General features: G+C 36.2%; 3 protein-coding genes and 1 pseudogene across 6 annotated transcripts in view; 1 reads left to right on the forward strand and 3 right to left on the reverse strand.

Moving 5' to 3' along the window:
- Positions 1 to 802: 802 nt before the first annotated feature.
- On the forward strand, positions 803 to 2908 carry LOC105960274 (expansin-A8). Its single transcript, XM_088819758.1, has 3 exons — positions 803 to 1013; positions 1427 to 1739; positions 2253 to 2908. Exons 1-3 carry the CDS (start codon positions 872 to 874, stop codon positions 2554 to 2556), a joined length of 759 nt encoding a protein of 252 aa, XP_088675884.1. The 5' UTR covers positions 803 to 871; the 3' UTR covers positions 2557 to 2908.
- Positions 2909 to 3993: 1085 nt separating this feature from the next.
- LOC105960389 (Reticulon family protein) overlaps positions 3994 to 25337 on the reverse strand; it is a 30697-nt gene continuing 9353 nt past the window's right edge. For 2 of the 4 annotated variants that reach the window (XM_088819762.1, XM_088819761.1), the window contains exons 2-6: positions 6573 to 6716; positions 5464 to 5644; positions 5235 to 5376; positions 4522 to 4591; positions 3994 to 4448 (exon numbers count right to left, since the gene is read on the reverse strand). In XM_088819762.1, the coding sequence (XP_088675888.1) occupies positions 4282 to 4448; positions 4522 to 4591; positions 5235 to 5376; positions 5464 to 5644; positions 6573 to 6714 (702 nt within the window). In that variant the 5' untranslated portion in view covers positions 6715 to 6716 and the 3' untranslated portion in view covers positions 3994 to 4281. Of the gene's footprint in view, positions 4449 to 4521; positions 4592 to 5234; positions 5377 to 5463; positions 5645 to 6572; positions 6717 to 7688; positions 7876 to 25337 lie in introns of those variants that run through there. The other 2 variants (XM_088819760.1, XM_088819759.1) reach the window with 2 other exon arrangements.
- LOC148770026 (F-box protein At5g07610-like) lies at positions 9081 to 10404 on the reverse strand (annotated as a pseudogene).
- Positions 19315 to 20627, reverse strand: LOC105960277 (F-box protein At5g07610). The gene has a single exon (XM_012984442.2). The coding sequence runs from the start codon at positions 20535 to 20537 to the stop codon at positions 19338 to 19340; it is 1200 nt and encodes a 399-aa protein (XP_012839896.2). The 5' UTR covers positions 20538 to 20627; the 3' UTR covers positions 19315 to 19337.

The raw sequence follows: 25337 nt of genomic DNA on the forward strand, positions 1-25337 counted from the left end.
CATTACAAAAATAGAAAAACAAGTATTTTTTTATTGTACTTAGAGTTGAACTGGAACGATGAAACTTTTTACTAAGTAAGTTGTGATTAATTTACTTAGTATTCCAGCTTTTCGTAAAGTGGAACGATGAAACTTGAAGACACGTAAGCTTTGCTCATGACCTATATCGAATTTCGAAGACTATATAGTTTAGGCTTCAAAATATGCATTTTGATTTATTTCGACCACTTTCAGAAATTGGTTGACATTCGGTAGCGAACATAAACAAAAGTACAATATGTACAAAATGTACAAAATGTGACAATTTAATGTCCTAAAATTTTCTTTTACAAACTTCGTTGGGTGGGCTAAATTAAATATATTTAGCAGGTTAAATAAGTAGATAAAACTCCCCACACACACCAACATACATGTGTATATATGTTTGTATGTAGAGCATAGTATACAATGACATCATATAAAAAAATTATAATTATTTAAAGAAAAATGCAATAGTCAAATGGGGCCAAAATTGCAAATCTTGCAGATACCTGCCCGGCGCAATTTAAGGGAGAAAAGAAGAAAAATAATCCAACATATATACTCACAAAAAAGGTCTTATAAAGATTATCATATTTAATTAATTATACTGTATAGAAGAAGAAAAAAAACAGTTGAGAAAATGCATGTGCTTGTAGGGCCTACGAGATTAGCAGTTGGTATTTCATCTTGAAACAAATGCATGTGCTTCTCAATTGTGAAAAATATTGCTTGCCAACATGTTTTTTTCTCTATATAAATACACCCCTCTTACTTGAATCTTTTGTACATACAAATTAGCCTCCTCTCTCTCTCTCTCTCTTCTTTCTCTCTCTAGTTAATTAATTTGTGAATGGCTTTGTCTATGGTTTCTCAGGTAGTACTATTGTTGTCATTGTTTGGCTTCTGTCTGAGAGCTACTTATGGTGACAATGGCGGTTGGCAAAGTGCTTATGCTACTTTCTACGGCGGTAGTGATGCATCCGGCACCATGGGTGAGTATTTTCTTTATTTGTGGGACCGATGTCAAATTACGAAAAATTCCTCCTGTTTGGGTAATTACAATCACCCTTCAATTATGTATTATCTTACTAAAATACTCCTCCAGAGGTAAATTTAGGGATGTTAAATCGGTAAAACCGAACCGCAATTTCAGTACGCCAACATTTCATACAGTTTACCGAACTGAATATACGATTTGGTTCGGTAAATAACCGAATTACATTAATTTTATGTAAAAATATTTAAAATGAGGAATGACTGTAATTACCCAAATAAAATGGGTTTTTTCATAATTTGGCCATACCTTAGAGGTGGTCGTAATTTGGCATATGTATATGGAGTTTGTAAGATTTATTGAAAAAAAAAATTCTTTTGTTTTAATTAGTGGGGTGCTAATATTTTTCAGGAGGGGCTTGTGGGTATGGCAATTTGTACAGCCAAGGGTACGGTACAAACACGGCAGCGCTTAGTACTGCTCTGTTCAACAATGGGATGAGCTGCGGAGCTTGCTTCGAGCTCCGGTGCTCTTCCAACCCGAAATCGTGTCTTTCGGGCAGCATAATGGTGACCGCCACCAATTTCTGCCCGCCTAACCCTTCTCTACCCAACAACAATGGCGGGTGGTGCAACCCTCCACGTCAGCACTTTGATTTGGCCCAGCCCGCCTTCGTGCAAATTGCCCAATATCGCGCCGGGATTGTCCCCGTTTCTTTCAGAAGGTAACATATGTCACTTTATTCAATAATCAGATACTACACTCGATGAAGTACATTCAATAGTAATTGATCGTACTACACGCATATATTTTATCATTTTTTTTCTTCTAATCAAACCCGTGCTCGAGTCAATTTTCATAGTTTATCGCATCCCGCTCATCTCACATAGTCCACCTATATTTTTTTTTATCTCTAAATTTGAGAGATTAATATATTTATTATAACTAAAACGTTTACATAATTTTCTTTGTTGTGCTATTGTATGTGAACACCCCTAAAATTTGGGAGGAGCGTTCACACCAAGAAATTACGGTTATGCCCTTGTATGTTTGTGTGATACTGTGATTATATTTCTAAGTACGATAAATATTATCTTATTTGGTGTATTTCACTCGACGTAACATCTACAAAATCTGACTTTACAGATGCTCGTATGTTTGAATAAAACGGGATCATCTATTTCAATTTGATATAAGTACTTGTCCTAAACAAAAAGCTTATTTTATTTTTTTATAGGGTACCGTGCAAAAAGAAGGGAGGAATTAGGTTCACGATAAACGGGCACTCGTACTTCAACCTAGTATTGGTGACGAACGTTGCCGGTGCAGGAGATGTACACAGCGTGTCGATCAAGGGGTCGAAAACCGGGTGGCAATCGCTGTCGAGAAATTGGGGTCAAAATTGGCAGAGCAATTCGTATATGAATGGTCAAAGCCTATCTTTTCAAGTGACCACTAGTGATGGAAGGACCGTTACTAGCTACAATGTAGCTCCCGCCAATTGGCAATTTGGACAAACATTTGAAGGGGTGCAATTTTGAAGTTGCATTTTTTGGGCTATTACACCAATTTCAAATTTATATATAATTAATTACTATAAAGAAGAAGAAAAAGGATTTTTTTTTTTTATAATTTTATATTTATATTTAGGATGTGTGTGAGAGGTTGTGGAAGCTGTGGCGGCAAGTTTGCGCCCGCTTAGAACCCACAAGCCGAGGAGATGTATTTTTTATTTTCTTGATTTATTTTTCGTTTTTTCTTTTCTTTTCTTTTCTTGAATAAAAGCTTGAATGGTGGTTATATTATTGGATGAAGCCATCAGAAAAAGCATGTATTATAATAAGTTTGTGGATTTTATTATAAGTTTTAATATCATTTTAGTTGGCATTTAAATTGTCATTTAATTTGTATTTATGTTTTTTGTTTTTTTTTGTTTAAATGACATTGATAGAAAATTTAAATGGCTTTTCAAGAGCTATGAAGCGACTACCCAAGTAAGTGATGTTAACAAATTAAAATTCAACTAATCCCTTTCAAAAAAAAAAAAAAAAAAAAAAAAAGAACCAAAACGATTGCTAGTCGCATATTTGATGGGCGCAGATTTGGCAGTCCAAATATTTGGACTCGCTAACTCTCTTTTAGGGGTGAGCAAGTCGGACCCATCAACCCGTTGAACCCGTCAAATTCGATAAAAACCGTTCAACTAAGACCGGACGAATAGATCCATTAATAGGATTAGGTCCTGAAATGGAGAAGATCCGCGGGTTTGGGTCTAAGACGGGTTCAAATTTTTTTAGTACCTGTGAAACTCCCCCGGCCCGCCATACAAAACAGTGTCGTTTTGTTTATATTATGTAGTATAATAAATTAATAATATATAATACATGAATAAAATATCTCTTACATGTCAAAACTCATATCTATAACGACTATATCGTCTCGTTTTGTCTATAGTTATCTATTTTATTTTAAATCTTGTCTTACAAAACTTTGAATTTATTTACTCTTTTTAATGAATTTATGGTTGGAAAGTATTAATTTTGATTTACTCTTGACATTTATCATTGATATTATTCACGTTAGTTTCAATATAAGATTCTACGTTTGGTCATTCATTTTAATTTCTAAATAGTTTCGCGAAAAACTTATAAATTATTTAAAAAAATAACATGTTTTAATTATGATGGGTTTCGACCCGTGAATGTTTGTTGGGTTATACTATAAACCCGCTGTGGACCTGCCGATCATAAACCTCTCGAAAACCCACAAGTTTGATTCTTTTATTTAAATCAAGAATCGTTGGTTGACGGGCGCAGTTATAACCCGCACACACCCCTACAAAACACTGCTACTTGACTGTTTATTTTGTAGTAGAAATATAACTTTATCTTTTGATAGAAAAACACAAAATTTAGAGTGAGAACTATAAATTTACCCCTTTTTTTGTTTAAATTTGTATTTTCTCGGGGTACATCCAAGGTACATCCAAACACGAAAACCCCACCAAAATCTGCATTTGGTCTGAATATATGTCGGTCCGAATGTCTGAAAATAAGTTACAAAACGCAATAACGTAACAGGTACAATGGTGAAACTATTAAACCATAAAACACTTTTACTCACAGATTATGATACAACTTTTCTTTTACACGCTTGATCGTCTGATTCTACGGTGAAACAAAAATGAAATTACTCACAACAATGAAGCGAAACAGACAATCAAACCCCTAACTTCTTTGGTCAATCGTGTAATCTGGACAAGGAAATCAAGAATCTTTATCTTTGATCAGAGTCCTAGGTAATCTGCTGTGCAAACTTTCGTCCACAATCTTATAATGCTTCGAAAACTTCCGATGAATAACCCCGGCACACCAATCTACTTGGTCTTCAAATCTGTTGTACAAAGCTGGTACCGTAACAGAAATAATGATCCCTGCTCACAAAAAATAAAATAATGTAAAGAAATTATACAAGTAAAAAGATTGTGAAAAAAAAAAAAGCAATACCTATATACGCGAGCGTGAAGAAAGATATCAAGCTACCAATCACGGACAATAGCCACAAAGCAATCACAACCTGCAAATTTCACAAAGACTGTGAACTCGATGGAATAATACGACAATAGCGCAAAGATGCATACGCATTTCTTTGTTCGATAAAATATGTAACAGATCAACTTTGATGGCTACTTGTGAAACACACACAATCCATTCCTAGTAAAACAGTAGTTCGGATGTTTTTTTGTCGTTTCGCGAGTGTCACACGGCAAAAGTGCCAAAATTTCACAAGATAAGGGATTCGGGTATTAAACGGCTAATGGAAGATATACTGAAAATGGGCCTCGAAAATACAAAACTATATCGTATTAATATATGTCAATAAGTTCAAAGAATTTGAACTTAATGCAACAACAAATTAGATATGCCATAGTTATTCATAACCAAAATTCATTAAAATGGTAATGTTTAAGAATGAAATCCTCTACAATTTAAAAGAACTAAATAGAATACAAGGAAAATATAGCAGCAATGGTATTTATCTATTTTCTCGGCATGCCACTGCAATTTGATGGAACTGATAACGGATAACGTCTTTTTTACCAACTAGTGGGAAAAACGTAGGCTAAAAATTGCATCTTGATTAGACTTCTTTGTGTAGTATCAATTGACTTTTAAAAAAAAAAGTACGTTTTCAATCTCGTACATCAATTTTCACTAACCTTGAAAAAAAGTCGGAAATCTTTGCCAAGAGTAATGTCATGAGCCATAAGCAGCATGTAATTAACTTTGACACGAAACGATGCTGCAGCATTGTTTACCATTTCTTCTGATAGAAGTAGTTCTGGTAGATTTTCAAGTTGTCTGTGAACAAAAAATATGTTAGATTGTTTCTAATTAGGACCCGAGAAAATTTGAAATTTAGGACATATCAGAGGTAGAATATCGCACTTGCTTCTATATACAGCATAGTTCGCCCGCAGAAACAGCAGAACAACTAAAACCAGCAACACGTCTGAACAGAGGGATAAGAATGATATCCCTGAGCGTTCAATTAACAGCCATGAAAAAGTGGAAACAACAACTATTCCACACGAAACCCAACGCCGCCTCCACAGTATGACATCAGCAGCTAAAAAACATGAGTCGTAAGATCAGTGAACGGGGTATTTTAAGAAGAAAAAAAATATTCCTTCACATTATATAAATCTTCGAGTGCTGCTACGGTTACAGAAACAGAAAAATTCATTAAGGAAATGTCAGCAATTCAATAGAATATGCAGTGTGTCGTAGATTACAGGCGGTTTCTTCTTCAGAACATAATTTTCTTATGCCATATTGCATTTTTTTTTTAAAACGCAACCGCATCAAAGTTGACAGTATAATAGCTTATATTATACATTACAAATCAGTCTACGCATCAGTGTTGCAGAATCTGAATCTGCTATACAGGTGATATCCAATATACAAAACAAAGAATCACTTCAACCAATTCTTCGATGGGTCCTTAACATTTTACCAAAGTACCCTTCCTCCATGTAAATTCTGAAACCAGTCTCATATATCCATTCTACTTTGACATTCATAAGCTCGGGTTTCTAGGAAAAAATGTGCTCGCTTTTGCAATAAAGATGGCCATTAAGTCATTGGATAATTTACAACAATTATCTCTGTTATGCAGGTGATTGATGTTTAGCTTCCTAATAAAACACAAACATATATATATATATATATATATATATATATATATATATATATATATACATACAAATTTCTGCTAAATCAGTCATTATCTATACTCAACAATGCAGTGAAATGCGTGAGAACACATTTCATTACAAATATAAACTAAGATTATTCTAAAACCCTTTCTACCAAAAAACAATTGTATCATGATATATATTCAGTACAAATAGCTAAAATCTGTAGCGTAACTGCAAAAAAAGAAAATAAAAAACTAAACGAGGTGTTGGACGTGGTAGACTATTCCAACAACTGCACTTCAAAACTAAATCAAATTTCAGAAAATAATTTCATCGATCGAGTATACATATATATACCTTTTCCACCACCCACCATTTGATGAACACTAGTCCGACGGTCGAATAATTTGTACGATGAGCTCGTCGATGCCGGATCATCAATTCTTCCATCTCCGTTCGGCTCTAAGCCGCACAAATCTTCTGTATACGAATTCTCCATTTCTGCATCACCCACAAACCGTTAAGAGACAAAAAAAGAAAAAACAAAAAGATCAGCCCTAAAATTTATAAAAAAGAATACCACGAAGAGAAACCGCAATCCTAATCTAAATCATACCACGACAATACAAAGCATTAAATTGCCAAAGAATAATTGATTGTTTCTCTTTTTTACTATTGTTAAATTATTAATTTCAACAGTTGAAATTGAAAAGTATGTCTGCTATGACAACCAACCAATCATCATTGACGAAAGTTACGGCGTCGCACAAAGCTTCATTCCTAACGATTTGTCTCTTCTATTCATTGTCAAAAGCAAAAATAATTAATTATTAGACCAAATGAAAACCTCCAAAATTTATTGTTTTATAACTTAGGTGTCGTTTTCAAAAAAAATTAATTATGTGTTTTCCTCTTTCCCCCTCATAATTCACTTTTTCATTGTATTTAAATGCAATTATTGTTTTTAGTTTTCTTAAAATTAAAATAAATTACTTTACGCTATGATCAGAAAACATATCTTTAACACCCTGTTTTAGTCTTGCATTACACATTTATGTACATAATTGCGAAAAAAAAAAAAAAAAAAAAAACTATAATCTTTATAAAATCAAAGTAACAAAGCATTTCCAGATAAAATGTAGAGTTGTGTTAATATTAATATTAATAATTTTTTTACTGTTAAAAGTTAATCTAATCAAATTTCACAAAATTCATGTGTGACAAAAGCAGCAAAATTATATAGAGGGGGGTAAAAAAGAAAAAAAAAACACAAAATAGTTGATAACTAGCAATTATTTTATACGAACAACCAAATTGCACTACTGAATTTGAAATCCCTAATCAATTCATAAACCCTAATCACATCGACTCGCTATACTGGCAATATTTCTTCACTTGATCATATATAAATGATTGAAAGCAGAAGGGTATGTGCAAGATCCCCTTTTTCAGAAATAAACAAAGAAACCCTACCTTTTCCTCGTCGATTGATCGATTAAATGATTGTATTCCCGCCAAACAAAAGATTAACCCGCCATTTGAGCAAAGCAAGAGGCAGAGAGATGGATAAATATTTAGAGAAATGTCGAGGGGGAAGAAAATGAAATGAGGGGAGGAGGGAATGGCGAATATAATATTCGATTTTTATTTTTTTTTCCCCGAAAACCACATATATAATTACAATGTGCTATATAGTTTAGGGTAAATTACGAAGAACTCCCTGAACTTAGGCTAAATAATGAACAATGCCCCCACCTATTCTTAATTACCGAAAACCCCTTGAAGTTTGTTTCCGTCTTACACCAACCCCTTGCAGTGTGACTTTCATGGATTTTTTTTATTCCCGGGAATAAACTTTATGCAATTTCAGATATTTTCTCTTATTTTTCACCTATTAATAAACAGAAGGTATAATAGACTGTACACATTTTCTGTTAAAAGAATCGATCAATAGTGAATTAGAAAGGGGTTTTGGTTATTACGGATAGGTGGGGGTGTTTTAGTTATTTAGCCTAAGTTCAGGGGGCTTTTTCTAATTTACCCCATATTTTAGGTAGGTAAAGAAAAGAAGAAGAAAAAAAAAGGATTGAATACTTTTCGATTCAATTTTGTTTAATTGTACCTTGAAGAAAAACAAATTACACACGTTGACCATTACAATTTACAATAAATAATGAATTTGGGAGATACATACATATAGGGCTGAAAGTCGGATGGATCGGATCGGAATTAGCCTTTTCGGAAAATTTCCAAAAAAATTCGGAAGTACAAAATCAATTCCAATTCCAATTTCAAAATTTTCGGAATCTAAAAATTCATTCCAATTCCAAAAGGCCCGGAAATTTCGGAATTTCGGAAAAAAATCGGAAATCACATAAGCTTTAAAATTTCAAAACTTAGCCGAAATTTTCTAAAATGTTCATAATTTTTCGAAAATAAGAGCATCCACGTCGATAAAAGTAAAACTAATAACTACTAAATTTCAGTTCAAAAAAATAAATAAATATAAACACAGCATAATATCCAATAAAATTTCTAACAACAATTCATTATGTCTAAATCCTAATACAAAACTTATAGATGTATTTTTCGGAAAATAAGTATTATATAATATATACTATTTATAGGTGTATTTTTCGGAAAAAAATCGGAATTTTTCGGAATTAATTTCGGAATTAAATCGGATCGGAAATCGGAAATTCCAAATTTATTTTATATAATTCCAATTCCAATCCAAAAAAATCGGAAAATTTCGGAAATCGGAATTTCGGAAGTCGGAATGACAAAAGTTGTTCCAAAATCGGAACTTTTCGGATCGGAACCGGCGGAAGTTGGAAAATCCGTTCCAACTTGCACCCCTACATACATACATAGCAAAGCATACAAAATACATACATATAGCAAAGCATGAAGAACTAGACACAACATAGTGACTCAATGTATTGAAATCCATTAGCACTCGGAAACCTCAAAGAACCTTCACTTTCACCGCCCTCGAACTCGAACTCGTGCATCGTCTCGAAAGTCTTGCAAACGAGATTGTATCGCACGACTTTCCCCGGTATATGCAAAGCCAAGAACGAATCCTCCTCCCTCTCACCGCGAACGAGAGTAAATATCGTGAACGCATAGTAGTACCAATCCATCGGATCAAAATAATCGCGGATCATTTCGGGATAAGCATCAACAACGCGCGAAAGATCAACCCGATACTTGACAAACCACTCCGAATGATCCATCTTCATCTCGTGCACATCGAACTTGATTTGCGCCCCGAAGAACTCCACGTAGTGCAAGTGGCCGCACGACTCACCGAAGTAGGAGTTGCTCCTCCAATCCCATTCGTCCGGGATTGGCGGCATCGGCATTATCTCGAGCGCCCGGCGCTCGAGATCGAAATAGCAAGAATTCGCGGTCCCGTTGCTGATCCAGTGGATGGCTCCGTTCCAATACACCCCTCTCTCGAAACCGACTTCGGCCGTATACGGGTCGCCCCATTTCCTCCACGGGCCTTTCTCGGACGAGTAAACCGCAAACTGGTATCGGTACTCGCCCGAGTCCGATTGCAATCGTCGGACACAAACGACTTTATAAAGAGGAGACTTTGCAGGATCGAAAGCCAAATTCATCCCACACATTCTCTTTGAAATCCCACCGACTCCGTTCAATTTCGGAAGCGTCGAGAATTTCTTGGTGGTGGGATTATAGACGTAATATCTCTTACTACATTCACGGGCCGAGTTACTGCAGCAGAGCAAGAGCCCGTTGCATGATTGCAGAATCCTAACGCCACATGGCTCGTCGTCGAAATCCAGCTTTCGAAACGGTGGATTGCTCGATTTGTTGATCGATAAGGGAACGTAATCATACGAAATGCTGACGGTGGGAGAAAGCAAGAAGAGGCCAACGGCCGGATTGGGATTCGTGTTACGCATGCATGAGGCAGAACCGCGGTTCGGTTACGAGGGAATGCCAGCGTTTGGATACTAGTTTGATACGAACGAGTGATTTAATCGGGAGGCGGAGAAATATCTCGATCAAGAGATCGTCGATGGAATTAACAATTTGAGCAGATGAATGCGCTCTTCTTCTCAAGACTCTGATATTGGTTTTCATGTTGGGAAGGATCAATCAAGATTTAGGTGTGTTATTGAATAATTGAGTTTGGTTCTATAGTATTTAATGTGAGTAGCTTTTTTTTTTTTTTTTTTTTTTTTTTTAAAGCTATAGATTGCTTTGGAAGCTATATGAATAATGGTTGACTAATCCAAATAAGAGTATTGCTGAACAAGCTTTTGGAAATTTTTTCAACAAGTTTTTTTTTTGACATATAAATAAATATTGCTTTTAAATTTGACTATTTTGGATGGAATAATTTAAGAGAATTTAATTTTTCAAACTGATACAATTAATCTATTTGATTTTGTTAAGCTATATTTGTTTTTCACATTATATAATTATTTCTTCATGATTAATTGTAAGTAAAGTGGTTTTTATTTGTTTTTTTAGTGAAGACGATATTAGACTGTATCAATCAAATCATATTTAAACTAGGTATAAACTTTTGGAATTGTTTTGGAAAAGTTTTGATAACATTAATAGATACTAAGGGCCTGTTTGATAGGATTAAGTGCTGAAAGTTGAATGCTGAATTTGTGTCTGAATAGCTAAGAGTTGTGTCTGAATTCTGAATGTTGAACAATTAAGTCCATTTGATAATTGAATATCAGTGCCATTTGAATAATGTTGTTTTCCTATTATACCCTTATTTAAGTGCTGGCATTTTAATTTTTTTTAATCAAATTTGATTAACCTATATGTATAAAATTTTAATTAGCCCCCTTCTCTTCTCGAGTTTAATGGAATAAAATATTGGCAAAAAACAAATATATGTATAAACACAAATTTTAAGCATAATATACTTTATCAATAAACTATAAAATTTATCGGACATTAAACATCTTGGGATAGAATAACTTTAAAATATTTAACATAAATAAAATATAAATTTAAAATATAAAATTCCAATAATTAATAAATATAACATTCAGAGATATAAGTAGCTAAAATATTAATATAAATTAAAGTCGCTGAAATTGACATAAAATGTTAAAGTCGCTTACAATAAGTTATAATTGATCTCTCAATGCATCAACCTGGTTGCTATTTCATCGCGCACATTTGCCATATATTGCATATCTTCTTCCCCCCATCATGGACCGGTAGTTGTACCATCATTCTCATGGTCTTGTCCACCCTCATTCGCACCATCAAGAGGCATATTAGGTTGATCAAGCTCTTCAAAAAAATTATCATTAATACGCTCTTTTCTTATAAAATTATGCACCACAAAACAAGCAATCACTATATTTCTCTGCACATCCAACGAGAAAGGCGCCATCTTTTCTAATATCAGAAATCTATTTTTCAGAACTCCATAAGATCGTTCAATGACATTCCTTAATTGAGCATGAGCATGGTTAAATTTTTCTTCTTTAGTCAAAGCACGCCTACGACGATAGTCTCCTAACCAATATCTCACATTACGATACGGAGCCATAAATCCTCTAGTATGCGTGTATGCATCATCACAAAGATAGTATTTACCTGTAATCATTATAAAATTAAAACAACACCAGATTCAACGTATAAATAATTGGAATTTAATTTGAATTTAAAGTAATACCAGCATTTTGAAAGCATTCTCCCTTTCCTCTAACCCTATACATGGTTTGGTTTGAAATTGGAACAATGGCATGTAATAGTGTTCCATCAAGTGCACCAACTGCTCCCTGTATTTAAATTAAAAAAAAAGTTACGAAAACAAGAAGAGAATTAAATAATTACCGAAAAAAATGAAATGATGCAATATCTACCTTAAAAATTCGGTTAACCTCCTAAAATTTGCCGAAATATTTGGATTCAGATCAAATGTTGTAGGTACTGATAGAAGGTGAATATTTGGAGAGAAGAGAGAATGAATGTCTCTCACGTTTATTGTGATATATATATATTACATGTGTGAAAACCCTAACCCTTTACACAAGCGAACTAGAAGATATACATACCAATAATACAATATTTATCTATAATTTATATATGTTAATAAATATAAGGCTAATATACCCCCGCAGTCGAAACGGGAGATGGGCGAACATGCAGACTGGAGATGAATTCTCGAAAGAGAGGGGCCGGAAGTCCTTTGGTGAAGACGTCAGCGAACTGATGTGTGGAGGGGACGTGGAGGACACGAACATGTCTCAAAGCGACTTTGTCCTGGATAAAGTGTATGTCAAGTTCTACGTGTTTGGTGCACGCATGTTGAACCGGGTTGCTGGACAGATAGACAGCACTAATATTGTCGCAATAGATAATGGTTGCTTTCGTCGGTGGACAAAATAGTTCGGTCAGGAGGTTACGCACCCATGTCGTTTCAGCAACGACATTAGCTACAGCCCGGTATTCGGCCTCCGCACTTGAGCGAGAAATTGCCACTTGCCGTTTAGAGGACCAAGAGATAAGGTTGTCGCCTAGAAAGACACAATAGCCCGAGGTGGATCGACGAGTGTCGGGGCATCCACCCCAATCGGCATCAGAGTACGCAATAAGAGACATGTCTCTAGAGCGGTAGAAGTGAAGCGTGTAGTCAAGAGTGCCCCGAATATATCGCAAGATTCTTTTGAGGGCTGCCATGTGAGTTTCTTTTGGATCATGCATGAAAGGAAATATTTGTTGCACTGCATAAGAGATGTCTGGCCGTGTGAAAGTGAGATTTTGAAGAGCGCCGGCAAGACTCCGGTAGAGAGAAGGGTCGGCGACAGAGGGGCCAGAGTTGGCAGAAAGCTTTGTTTTGGTATCTCCTGGGGTGAGGCACGGGTTGCATGAATTCATCTTAGCACGTTCAAGGATCTCCTCGGCATATTTACGTTGAGAGAGGACCATCCCTTCGGACGAGCGTGTAACAGATATGCCAAGGAAGTAGTGTAGGGGGCCGAGGTCCTTCATAGCAAATTCTTGGTGGAGTTTGGTAATGATGGACTGAAGAGTGGCTGCGCTAGAAGCTATCAGAACTATGTCGTCAACGTACAATAGGAGGTAGGCAACTGTAGAGCCAGTGCGATACACAAAGATGGAGGTGTCCGATTTGCACTCGATAAATCCAAGAGAGGTGATGTAGCCGGCAAATCTCTTGTACCACGCACGTGGTGCCTATTTGAGACCATAAAGAGCCTTTCGAAGACGACATACATGAGTGGGACGAGTAGGGTCGACAAAGCCAGGTGGTTGTTCGCAGTACACTGTTTCAGAGAGATTGCCGTGGATGAATGCATTCTTAACGTCGAGTTGATGGACCGGCCAAGAGTGAGAGGTGGCAATGCTGAGAACTGTCCGAACAGTTGCTGGTTTGACCACCGGACTGAATGTTTCTTCGAAATCAATACCAGGGCGCGAACAACCCATCGTGCTTTATACCGTTCTAATGAACCACCAGCCTTCAATTTCTGCTTATATAACCACTTGCCACTGATAACATTAGTAGAAGAGGGGCGGGGCACAATATCCCATGTGTTATTTTTTTAATCAAAGCAGTATATTTCTCAAGCATGGTCATACGCCAGTTTGGATCAAGGAGGGCATGGCGATATGTAGTGGGAGTTGGGGATGAGATAAACACGGTAAGATAAAAGGGGATTTTGGGCTTGTGAATACCGGCCTTGTTGCGTGTCAGCATAGGATGGTTGGGTGGGGGTGAGGAAGCGGGAGGGGGAGGTTGTGGTTCTGCTGGGTGTGGAGGTTCAGCCGAGTTGAGGGGCATGGGTGGAGTTGAGGGAGGACTGTCGGACGAACTGTTGGGACAGTTGGATGAGACAGTTGGTGGTTCTGTAATGTTGTTGGACGAACTGTTGGGACAGTTGTGTAAAACAGTAGGTGGGACTGGTTTAGGCTGGGGAAGAAGGAGAAGTGGGTGCAGGGGTTCTGTCATATTAGAGGTGGGGGAGTTGTGTGATGAGTCGGTGGATTCAGCAAATGGAAAACGAGTTTCATCAAAGATCACATGACGGGAGATAATGATTCGACCGGTTGACCGATCGAGGCAACGATAGCCTTTGTGCGATGTGGGGTGACCAAGGTAGACACAAGGAATAGAGCGATGGGCGAGTTTGTGAGGGGTGGTGGCGGTTAAATTAGGATAACAGAGACAACTGAAGACACGAAGGTGAGAGTAGGTGGGTTTTGATTTGTATAGGGATTCATGTGGCGTGCGAGTTTGTCTGGATTTGGTAGGGAGGATGTTGATGAGATGTGTAGCCGTATGAAGGGCTTCGACCCAATAGGTGGGGGAGAGGGAAGCTTGAAAGAGAAGTGAGCGGATCATGTTTGTGATGGTGCGGATCATGCGTTCGGCATGTCCGTTTTGAGGTGAAGAGTGGGGACATGAGAAACGGTGTAAGATACCGTGTTTGGCAAAGTATGTTTGAAAATCGGTATTTTTGAATTCACGTCCATTATCGCATTGTAAAGCTTTAATGGGGTGCTGAAATTGGGTTTGTATAAGTTTGTGAAACTGTTGGAACAGTGAAAAAACATCAGATTTATAGTGTATGGGGAAAGTCCATGTATAGTGGGTGAAATCATCTATTAACACGAGGTAATTTGAAACCAGAAATACTAGAAATAGGAGAGGTCCATAAATCAGCATGAATAATTTCAAAAGGTGCAACGGTAATAGAATTATTAGTAACGAAAGGTAAGCGAGAATATTTGCCTAATTGACAAGCATTACAAAGAGACTCCCGTGGGTCTTTGATACTAGAAATAAAGTTGGAAGTAAAAAGACGAGACATGACAGGGTTTCCCAGGTGGCCGAGACGACGATGCCATGTAGTTGAAGAGACAGGTGTAGTGTGAGCAAGGAGGGCGGTTGCGGATTGGCAGGGAGAAGGGGCGCCAATAGGGTATAAATCACCGGAGCTATTACACCTGAGGATGACTGCTCTGGTCTGGAGGTCCTTCACAGAAAAGCCATAAGGGTCAATTCAACTGAACATGAATTATCTCTAGTGAATTTTCGGACAGACACAAGGTTCTTAATGATTTGAGGAGTAACATAGACATTGGTTAGACGAAACGGGGTAGAGGGTAGGATGGTGTGGCCAATTTTAAGGATAGGAACGGTGGAGCCATTACCAACGATGACATGCTTGGGGAAATCATTACTAGGATTAAAAATAAAATAGAAATTACATGAGTGAGGTGCCATGTGAGATGAGACGCATGTGTACATAAACCACTAAGGTTCGCTCGATGACTGAAGAGTCAATGTGTTGAGATGAGTGGCAAGATCTGTTGGCTGTAGGGGACCACTGTTCGATGAACTGTTGGAACAGTTCACGTGTTGTTGAGGAGGATAATTTTAGGCAGTGGAGGAGTGGTCAGGTGTCGGATCTTGCTGCCCAACGAAATAAGCATGAGCTGTAGGAGCATGATAAGGACCAGGTGAGCTTGGGTGGGGGGGGGGGGGGGGGTCTAAGAATTGATGATGATGTCTAAGGTGTATAAGGGGCCCGCCAAGGTTGCGATTGGTTATGAAATTGATTATAACCGTAGTGTTGCATCGGATGTCGTGACTGACCACGACCACCACGACGGTTTGTGCGACCGCCACCTTGCTGATTGCGCCAAGAACCACCACCTCGATAATTACTGGGAGTGTTGGGCCAACTGTTGGAACTGTTGGGACGAGATGCGTAGAGAACAGTAGGGGTCTGCTCCGGTTCAGCAATGCGATGTTCTTCCATTTGAAGTAGTGAACGGGTTTGGAGAAAAGATGGCAACAGAGTTTGGAATGAGATTAGATTGATAATGGCCCCGTAATTTTTTGGTAGACCGTGGAGGGTTTGGAGGACGAGTTGCTTGTCTGACACGGGGTTGCCGACATCTGCCAAGTTGTCGGCAGTGGTTTTGAGAAGTTGACAATAATCATGGATCGAGAGAGATCCTTTCTTTATGGACTTGAACTGTTCTTCGAGTTCGATGACCCGATAGTCTTCGTTGTCTGTAAAGAGAGAGGCGAGGGCCTTCCACAGATCATGAGCCAATCCGGTTTTGGAGAGAACCATGCTTGAGAGGTCCTCGGTTATGGTGTCATAGATCCAAGATTGGAGGAGGTAATCCGCGCGTTGCCACTCATCGGCAGAGATGTTGGCAGGCTTTTCTTTTCCGAGAAGCAGATCTGTGAGACAGAAACGGCATGCGGTGATGGTGAAGAAGTGGCTCCATTTTTTATAATTCGGATTTTTAATATCCAGTGTGACAGGGATAAGAGTTTTGATGTTAGATATAACATGAGCAAGATGAAAATGGTTGGAAATCGTGGTCGGTGTTGGTGTTTCGTTGGTCATGGTGGATGAAGAGAAGAAGAAAGAACGAGAAAGAAGAAAAAAAATTGAAGAAGAAGAGAAACGGCGGCTTAGGGTTTTTGGCTTGATACCATGATAGAAGGTGAATATTTGGAGAGAATAGAGAATGAATGTCTCTCACGTTTATTGTGATATATATATTACATGTGTGAAAACCTTAACCCTTTACATAAGGGAACTAAAAGATATACATACCAATAATACAATATTTATCTATAATATATATGTTAATAAATATACGGCTAATAGGTACTATTATATCCCTTGCCATATTCATCATTGCACTCAACACTTCGTGAAAATGCACATGAATTGTTTGTGAAGAGTGTTGAAATCTACGCTTCACTACTCGAAGACGCTTATTATGCCCAATAATTTGCAAGAACATTGCCATTTTTTCTTCTACTGATACATGTTTACTATCATGTAGCCACCCTCATTGTCTAAAATGCATGCTCAAACGAATATATGCAACACGGGACATGCACATTAATTCAATACACTGTGTGTCTGATCCAGACAATAGCTCTAACGTGTAAGCATGTCCTGACAATGCTGAATTGTTATCTATGTTTCTTGGTACACGCATCAAATATTTCGGTCGAATTTGTGTGTACCAATAGATCATCATCAATATCATAATCTCGTACATTTCCATATTTGACATGTCAACAATAAATAAACAGTACAATATTTGCGTATGTGCATTTTATAAGCAAAATATTGAATCATAAAGCGAAACCAATTGACAAGGTAAATGTAAAACAAGTCTATCATTATTGAAAACGTAGCAACTAAACAAGTCTATCGTTACTAAAAAATGAAACTAACAGCATAAAAAGCTTATAATGACTTACGAAACTTCAAACAAATCCCCAATCATAAATAAATAAAATACTACTAAATTCTTAAAATTTGATAAATAATCCATTGCAAGCGAGTTAAAATTCAAATCCCATATTTCGTCCAATTCTTTTAATCCACGCTTTCAGAACTCCCACATTATCCTTAGGGAGCGCCACCCAAGCTTCTCTATGTCATGCACAACTACCAAAGATTACAACAGCTGAAACATATAAGCTGTCTTCCTTATCCCATCCAAGTTCATGCAATTTAGCAATGCAATCTGTAACTGAAGGTCCACTATTATTTTTTATCATAAACTTCAGAGCAGCCGACATCTCTTCTACTAAATTATTATCACTAGAAGAAGGTTGAATTTTTTTTCTTTTTCTTTTTAGGCTTTTCTTCTCGAGACTGACGGTTGGAATCATTAGACTGAGTCTATGTAGTAGGGGCAAAATATTCGTCTTCATCACCAAACAAAATATCTTCTATGTCATTTGTACCGCATTTCGAACAGTTGAAGAAAATGAACTAGTGCCAGGATTTGGATCTTGGGAACTAGGTCCCCAAGAATGAACTCTGTAGCAGTGGTTCCATCAAATAGTGCTCTTCAAAGGTTAGGATATGGTAATGGTGCAAGTCTTAAACTCTTTGCTTTAGGATGCGCCTGTATTTAGGTAACAAATAATTCTTATTATAGTGGAATAGTTAATGAAAAGTACTGAAATAACACAATGAAAAACTTAAGCATTAGACATTTATAAACTTCGTCCACTCATCATTTGTGATGTTGATGGTGTTGGTCGCATTATTGTAATGTTGCCTGTTTTCATAATTAAAGGCAACCAAGCTTGATACTTTTGTTTTAAATAATCGTATATATTCTTCATTTGTCTTTGAGAAACTACAAAATTATAATTATTCCTGAGAGTATTCATAATCTTGCTCCAAGATTCCGCCTTAAGACTTCCCCCTTCTCTACCATTTAAGGCAACTTCTTGGATACACGATTCGAGGAAACATTTATCTACTTCGTTATTATTCCATCTGACTCTATTATTTTCATCTGATTCATCCATTTCTAGACTCATTGTTCATGTGCAAAAGAAAAAATAAATCAAAACAACATCACATTCCATTACATCATACAAACAGACACATAATAAAACAAAGAATATGAAGAGCTAAGGGAAAAAATTAAACCCACAAACACATCACATATTATATAGCAAATATTTGGCAGATTATTCAACTATGTTCAAATGACAAATTTCTCTACCAAAAAAAATTGCACAAAAAAAAAAACCCCATTATACAAAATTCAAGACTACCCAACCTGTTGTCCACATGACCGACATGACTAAAAAAATTCTCAAAAATTCTTGCCAACAAAAGGTTGACATTAACGTTGTAATACAGAGTTAGATTCCCTAGTCATATTAGCACCTCTTTATTTTCTTTTGCTATTTTCGAAAATTAATATTTTAGATTAATTATTCTATTTGCAAGTCAAACCATAAGATTTATTAAGATAATATCTAGAAATCTCAAATATAACAGGTAATGGTTTTTCTCTTGTGTTGGCTCCACTATTTTTGCAGTACATTACATCCAAATAAACTAGATAGAAAAGACAACCGCCATTAAATTATCTTATACATTCCTTATTGGTTTGATATAAATATTATTGTATTCATAAAACACTTTGTAGTTAACTGTCGAGAATTATTACGTTCCATTTCATTGAAAAAAATCACAGATTATTTATAACTATATATGCACAATGTCCTGTGTACTCTAGTTTTAAATAAGCGTAATTATATATCATAACACAAACACACACACAGTATAATGACTAGACACAACATAGTGACTCAATGTATTGAAATCCATTCGCACTCGGAAACCTCAAAGAACCTTCACTTTCACCGCCCTCGAACTCGAACTCGTGCATCGTCTCGAAAGTCTTGCAAACGAGATTGTATCGCACGACTTTCCCCAGTATCTGCAAAGCCAAGAACGAATCCTCCTCCTCCTTCACACCGCGAACGAGAGTAAATATCGTAAACGCGTAGTAGTACCAATCCGTCGGATCAAAATAATCAGGTATCATTTCGGGATAAGCATCAACAACGCGCGAAAGATCGACCCGATACTTGACAAACCACTCCGAATGATCCATCTTCATCTCGTGCACATCGAACTTGATTTGGGCCCCGAAGAACTCCATGTAGTGCAAGTGGCCGCACGACTCGCCGAAGTAGGAGTTTCTCCTCCAATCCCATTCTTCCGGGATTGGCGGCATCGGCATTATCTCGAGCGCTCGGCGCTCGAGATCGAAATAGCAAGAATTCGCGGTCCCGTTGCTGATCCAGTGGATGGCTCCATTCCAATACACACCTTTCTCGAAACCGACTTCGGCCGTATACGGGTCGCCCCATTCCCTCCACGGGCCTTTCTCGGACGAGTACACCGCAAATTGATATCGGTACTCGCCCGAGTCCGATTGCAATCTTCGGACACAAACGACTTTGTAATGAGGAGACTTTGCGGGATCGAAAGCCAAACTCATCCCGCACATTCTCTTCGAAATCCCACCGACTCCGTTCAATTTCGGAAGCGTCGAGAATTTCTTGGTGGTGGGATTATAGACGTAATATCTCTTATTACATTCACGGGCCGAGTTACTGCAGCAGAGCAAGAGCCCGTTGCACGATTGCAGAATCCTAACGCCACGTGGCTCGTCGTCGAAATCCAGCTTCCGAAACGGTGGATTGCCCGATTTGTTGATCGATAAGGTAACGTAATCATACGAAATACTGACGGTGGGAGAAAGCAAGAAGAGTCCAACGGCCGGATTGGGATTAGTGTTACTGCGCATGAGGCAGAACCGCGGTTCGGTTACGAGGGAATGCCAGCGTTTGGATACTAGTTTGAAGCGAACGAGTGATTTAATTGGGAGGCGGAGAAATATCTCGATCAAGAGATCGTCGATGGAATTAACAATTTGAGCTGATGAATGCGCTCTTCTAAAGGCTTTGATGTTGGTTTTCATGTTGGGAAGGATCAATCAAGATTTAGGTGTGTTATTGAATAATTGAATTTGGTCCTCTAGTATTTAAAGTGTGTAGCTTTTTTTTTTTTTTTTTTTAAGCTATAGATTGCTTTGGAAGCTATATGAATAATGGTTGACTAATCCAAATAATAGTATTGCAGAACAAGCTTGTTGGAATTTTTTTCAACATGATAACATACAAATGAATATTGTTTTCAAATTTGACTATTTTGGATGAATAATTTAAGAGAATTTAATTCTCCAAACTAATACAATTATTTTTTTTGATTTTGTTAAGCTATATTTGTTTTTCACGCTTTTTATATTTTTATATTATATATTTATAGGGTAAATTACAACCACCCCTGAGGTATGGTTAAATTACAAAAACACCCCTCTTGTTTGGATAATTACAACCACCCCCTCAGCTCTTCAAATTTAGTGGAATCTTCGAGATTATATGAAATATTATCACTTTTGTACCCGTTTTATACCATTCAAACTCTACATTATGAAGTAAGATGATCATAATATGTGATTTTTAGCTTGTGTATATCAGTTTGTAGTGCATCGGAAACTGTATTTTTACACAAAACGAATACAAACTAGAGCACATTACACGGAATCTAGATGATTATATTGAATTTGGCACAATAAGGGTGGAGGTGTAAGAAAGAATCATAGTTGAGGGGGGTATATGTAATTATCCAAACAAGAGGGGGGTTTTTGTAATTTGACCATACCTCAGGGGGTTTTTGTAATTTACCCTATATTTATATTTATTTGTTCATGGTTAATTGTAACTAAAGTGAAGAAGTGTGTTTAATTTTTAGTGAAGAAATATTAGACTAACTGTATCAATCAAATCATATTTAAATTAGGTCTAAACTTTTGGAATTGCTTTGGTGAACAGTTTTGATAACATTAACAACCACTAAGAGAGTGTTTGGCTAAGTTTATAAAATGTTAAAAATAGTTTATAAGATGTTTATCAGCTTATAAGCTCTTTCAAAGTGTTTTGTTTTGAAAAAAAAAAATCTTACTTAAAAAAAATCAATTTTAATAAATACCTCTAGACCACATTTTATTTAAGATTTTTTTTATAATTAACAAAAATAGCAAATAAGCTCATTATCCAAATACTTTAAAAATTAATTTTAAAAATAAGATGTAATGTAACATCTTATCAGCTCTTAAACATCCTATCAAAAATAAAAGTTTATCAACTATATAAAATAAGTTTAGACAAATGGGTCCTAAATTATTTTACCGTGGGATAATTACATTTTTAGTCTATATATTATACATTTTTTTCAATTTTGGTCCTTAAATATTTTCTGAGCATAATTATTGAAAATCCGCCAACTCATTAGGTATAATAAGGATGAATCCACCTCCTTCTGCTTTATTAGTGAAAACCCCCCATATTATTTAATTAAATAAATATTTAGCAGATTAATATTTAATATACCAAATTTATCCTCACAAGCCATATATTTATAGATGTGTTGTTACGACAAACCCTATTTCTTTTTTCCCTCTCCATTTCTCTCCGCCAACCGTCTTCTTCATTTCTTCCGCCAGAATTTTCAAATTGTTCGTACTCCGCAGCGCGCTCTCAACCTCAGCCATCACCGCCTCTCTTCTCTTATTTCACGATATGAAAGCATGGGCGGCGCGGATCTGCTGGTGTTTTTTTGTGTTTTAGTTCTTCAATTTTTGGAAACATTTCTACAATTTTCGTCGACAAACTGCCTCCATCAATGAAATATGTTTTGTGTGTTTTGTGATTTCTTAAATTGTGCAGTTGAAAGAAGGGGATAAGGATTTCACTAGAAGTTCAAGGGTACAAGTACTACATTCAAATATAAGATGTATATTTCTTATTCCTACACTCTCATCGTGGAAATATGTTATTATATGATGTCCTTGTCTATGTAATATATGTTGGAATTTTGTATTTGTGTATGAAAACTTTTGCTAGTGGTACTTAATAATTTGTCTTGTGGCTATTAAACGATTTTGTTGAAGAGTTGGGATGAATGAGAATTGGAGAAGACGGTATTTTTATAGTTGTATTCGCTCAAATTTATAGTAATTTGGGTGGAATTGGAGGATTTTCTTTGTAGTTAATTTTGACAATTTATAGTTGATTTCGATTCATTTACGTAGTTGTTTTACGATAATTTTGTAGTTTTTATTTTTGTAGTTGAGTTTGATAAATTTTATAGTTGATTTCGACAATGTTGTAGTTGTTTTTTATAATTTTATAATTGGTTACATTTTCTATATTTGTTTTCGTTAATTTGTAGTTGTTGTTTTTTATTAAAGTTGTTTTCAGATTTGGTAAACCAGGTATTGGAAAACAGCTGTTTTTTGTAGTTTTTTTAATAGTCTACTTTTTGTATTTGTTTTACTCTTTTCTTATAGTTAATTTTGGTAAAAAAAACGAACAAAAAGAATAGTTGATTTCAGTAATTTCGTAATTGATTATGAAGGAAAAAAAGACGTACAAAAGTCTGGAAATAAAAAAAAAAAATTAAATATTATAGTTGATTTCAAAACTATTAGGGCCCTTTTGGTTGGAAGGTTAGTATAGATAGCTATGGATGAGATATGGTACACTTGACTAAATTGTTGATTCACAGTGAGTAATCCATTATTTGGTTTGAGTTATGGGGGAGAAACTAATAATACCTGCATTAATAATATCATGTTTGGTTTGGGTGGTAACACAGTTTTCTATGAATTTGTTAGGTAAATTACTGGTTTGCCCCTTTTGATACATATATTGACTAACTGTTTGAAATTCATCCAGATTGAGAAGAATAGAGGTGAGAAGGGAGGATTTATGTCGCTGCAGTCAATAATTTTTGGAATATCATTTTCCATAGTTTTGTTTGGTTCCTAAAGAAAACGGTCTGAAAAATATCAAGGAAACGAAAATAACAAACAAACGGCGATGAACATATTTTGTTCATCGTTATAATTATCACAGATTTCCATTAAAAAGAAAAACAGAAAACTTTCACACATTAAAAATAAAAATAAATAATTAAATAAAGAAATAAAAATATTAAAAAAAAAAGAAAAAGAAAAAATAAATTGTGAATTAATAATGGAGAAATTCTCCACCAGATTGCTGGCAAGAGTGGAAATCTATCAAGACCAAGTTGGGCAATTGGAGACGAGAATAAACTCATCTCTAATTAGGTGGTGGAGAATGGTGTTGGGCTCATGACTTCTCAAGTAGATGAACGATTGTGAGGTTTTTTGCGGCGGTGGAGAGGTTGCTGGTGGTGGTTGACAGTGTTGAGGGTCTGGTGGTGATGAAGGCGGCAGTGATTGGTGGCGTCGAGGGTTTGGTGGTGGTGATGAAGGCGGCAGCGATTGGCGGCGTCGAGGGTCTGGTCGTGGTGATGAAAGCGGCAGCGATTGGCGGCGTCGATTGTGCTCATTGATAACTCGAACCGCAGGAGATTTTACCTGAAAAAAACTAGGGCACGGTGGAAGAGAGAAGAAGATGAAGAATGTACTATTTATACCTATTAATTTTGTAATTGATGTGTTTTCTAAGGCTATTTTCGACATTTCACACGGCCAGCTAAAAGGGATACAATACCTGATAATTAGTCAAGCCAATTTTGGCTTGACTGCTAATAATTCAAATGGGGGATTAAAACGGTGGGCCCATCAATCAAGGATGGGTTCGTCAACTGAACCAAACATTGTACACAATGGTACAACAAATCCCATCCCTTGTAATACCCCAAACCAAAAAGGCCCTTATAGTTGATTTCGGAAATATTATAGTTGATTATGAAGTTTTAGTAGTTAATTCAAATAAAATATACTGAAAATAAAAAAAAAAATTGAAAAAAAAGAAATAGTTTTTAAATATTTTTGAAGTTATTTTTATTGTTTTAAATAAATATATAAAAAAACAAAATTTAAATTATAAATTTAAAAAAAAATAAGGAAAAAGGCACCAAAATAGTGAGTAATGGATAGGAAATAAAGGAAGGGTAAATTTGGAAATAAAAAAATGGTGATCTCTCACTAATAATGAAAAATGGGCTCGACTCATCTTTATTAAAATAAGGAGACAAACACCCCATTGAAATTTTACTTATAAATCATTTATTTATAAATGATTGTTCAGGATATATAAAAATGATTGAAAGCAGAAGGGTATGTGCAAGATCCCCTTTTCCAGAAACAAACGAAGAAACCCTACCTTTTCCTCGTCGATTGATCAATTAAATGATTGTATTCCCGCCAAACAAAAGATTAACCCGCCATTTGAGTAAAGCAAGAGGCAGAGAGATCGATAAATATTTAGAGAAATGTACGAGGGGGAAGAAAATGAAATTAGGGGAGGAGGGAATGGCGAATATAATATTCGATTTTTACTTTTTTTCCCCGAAAATCACATATATAATTACAATGTGCTATATAGTTTAGGGTAAACTACGAAAAACTCCCAGAACTTAGGCTAAATAATGAAAAGTACCCCCCCACCTATTCTTAATTACCAAAAACCCCTTGAAGTTTGTTTCCGTCTTACACCAACCCCTTGCAGTGTGACTTTCATGGATTTTTTTTTATTCCCGGGAATAGACTTTACGCAATTTGAGATATTTTCTCTTATTCCTCACATATTTAACAGAAGGTATAATAGACTGTATACATTTTCTGTTAAAAAAACTCGATCAACAGTTAACTTGAGGGGGATTTTGGTTATTACGGATAGGTGGGGGTGTTTTCGTTATTTAGCCTAAGTTCGGGGGAGTTTTGTAA

The sequence above is a fragment of the Erythranthe guttata genome, chromosome 6, assembly GCF_056151865.1.
Source record: "Erythranthe guttata isolate IM_541 chromosome 6, IM_541, whole genome shotgun sequence".
Lineage (NCBI taxonomy): Eukaryota > Viridiplantae > Streptophyta > Magnoliopsida > Lamiales > Phrymaceae > Erythranthe > Erythranthe guttata.

Bases quoted from the DNA above. Each gene is read 5' to 3' on its own strand.
- LOC105960274 (XM_088819758.1), top strand. From the start codon at position 872: ATGGCTTTGTCTATGGTTTCTCAGGTAGTACTATTGTTGTCATTGTTT. The intron at 1,014-1,426 runs GTGAGTATTTTC...AATATTTTTCAG, and splicing joins TGATGCATCCGGCACCATGG to GAGGGGCTTGTGGGTATGGC. The intron at 1,740-2,252 runs GTAACATATGTC...ATTTTTTTATAG, and splicing joins GTCCCCGTTTCTTTCAGAAG to GGTACCGTGCAAAAAGAAGG.
- LOC105960277 (XM_012984442.2), bottom strand. From the start codon at position 20,537: ATGAAAACCAACATCAAAGCCTTTAGAAGAGCGCATTCATCAGCTCAA.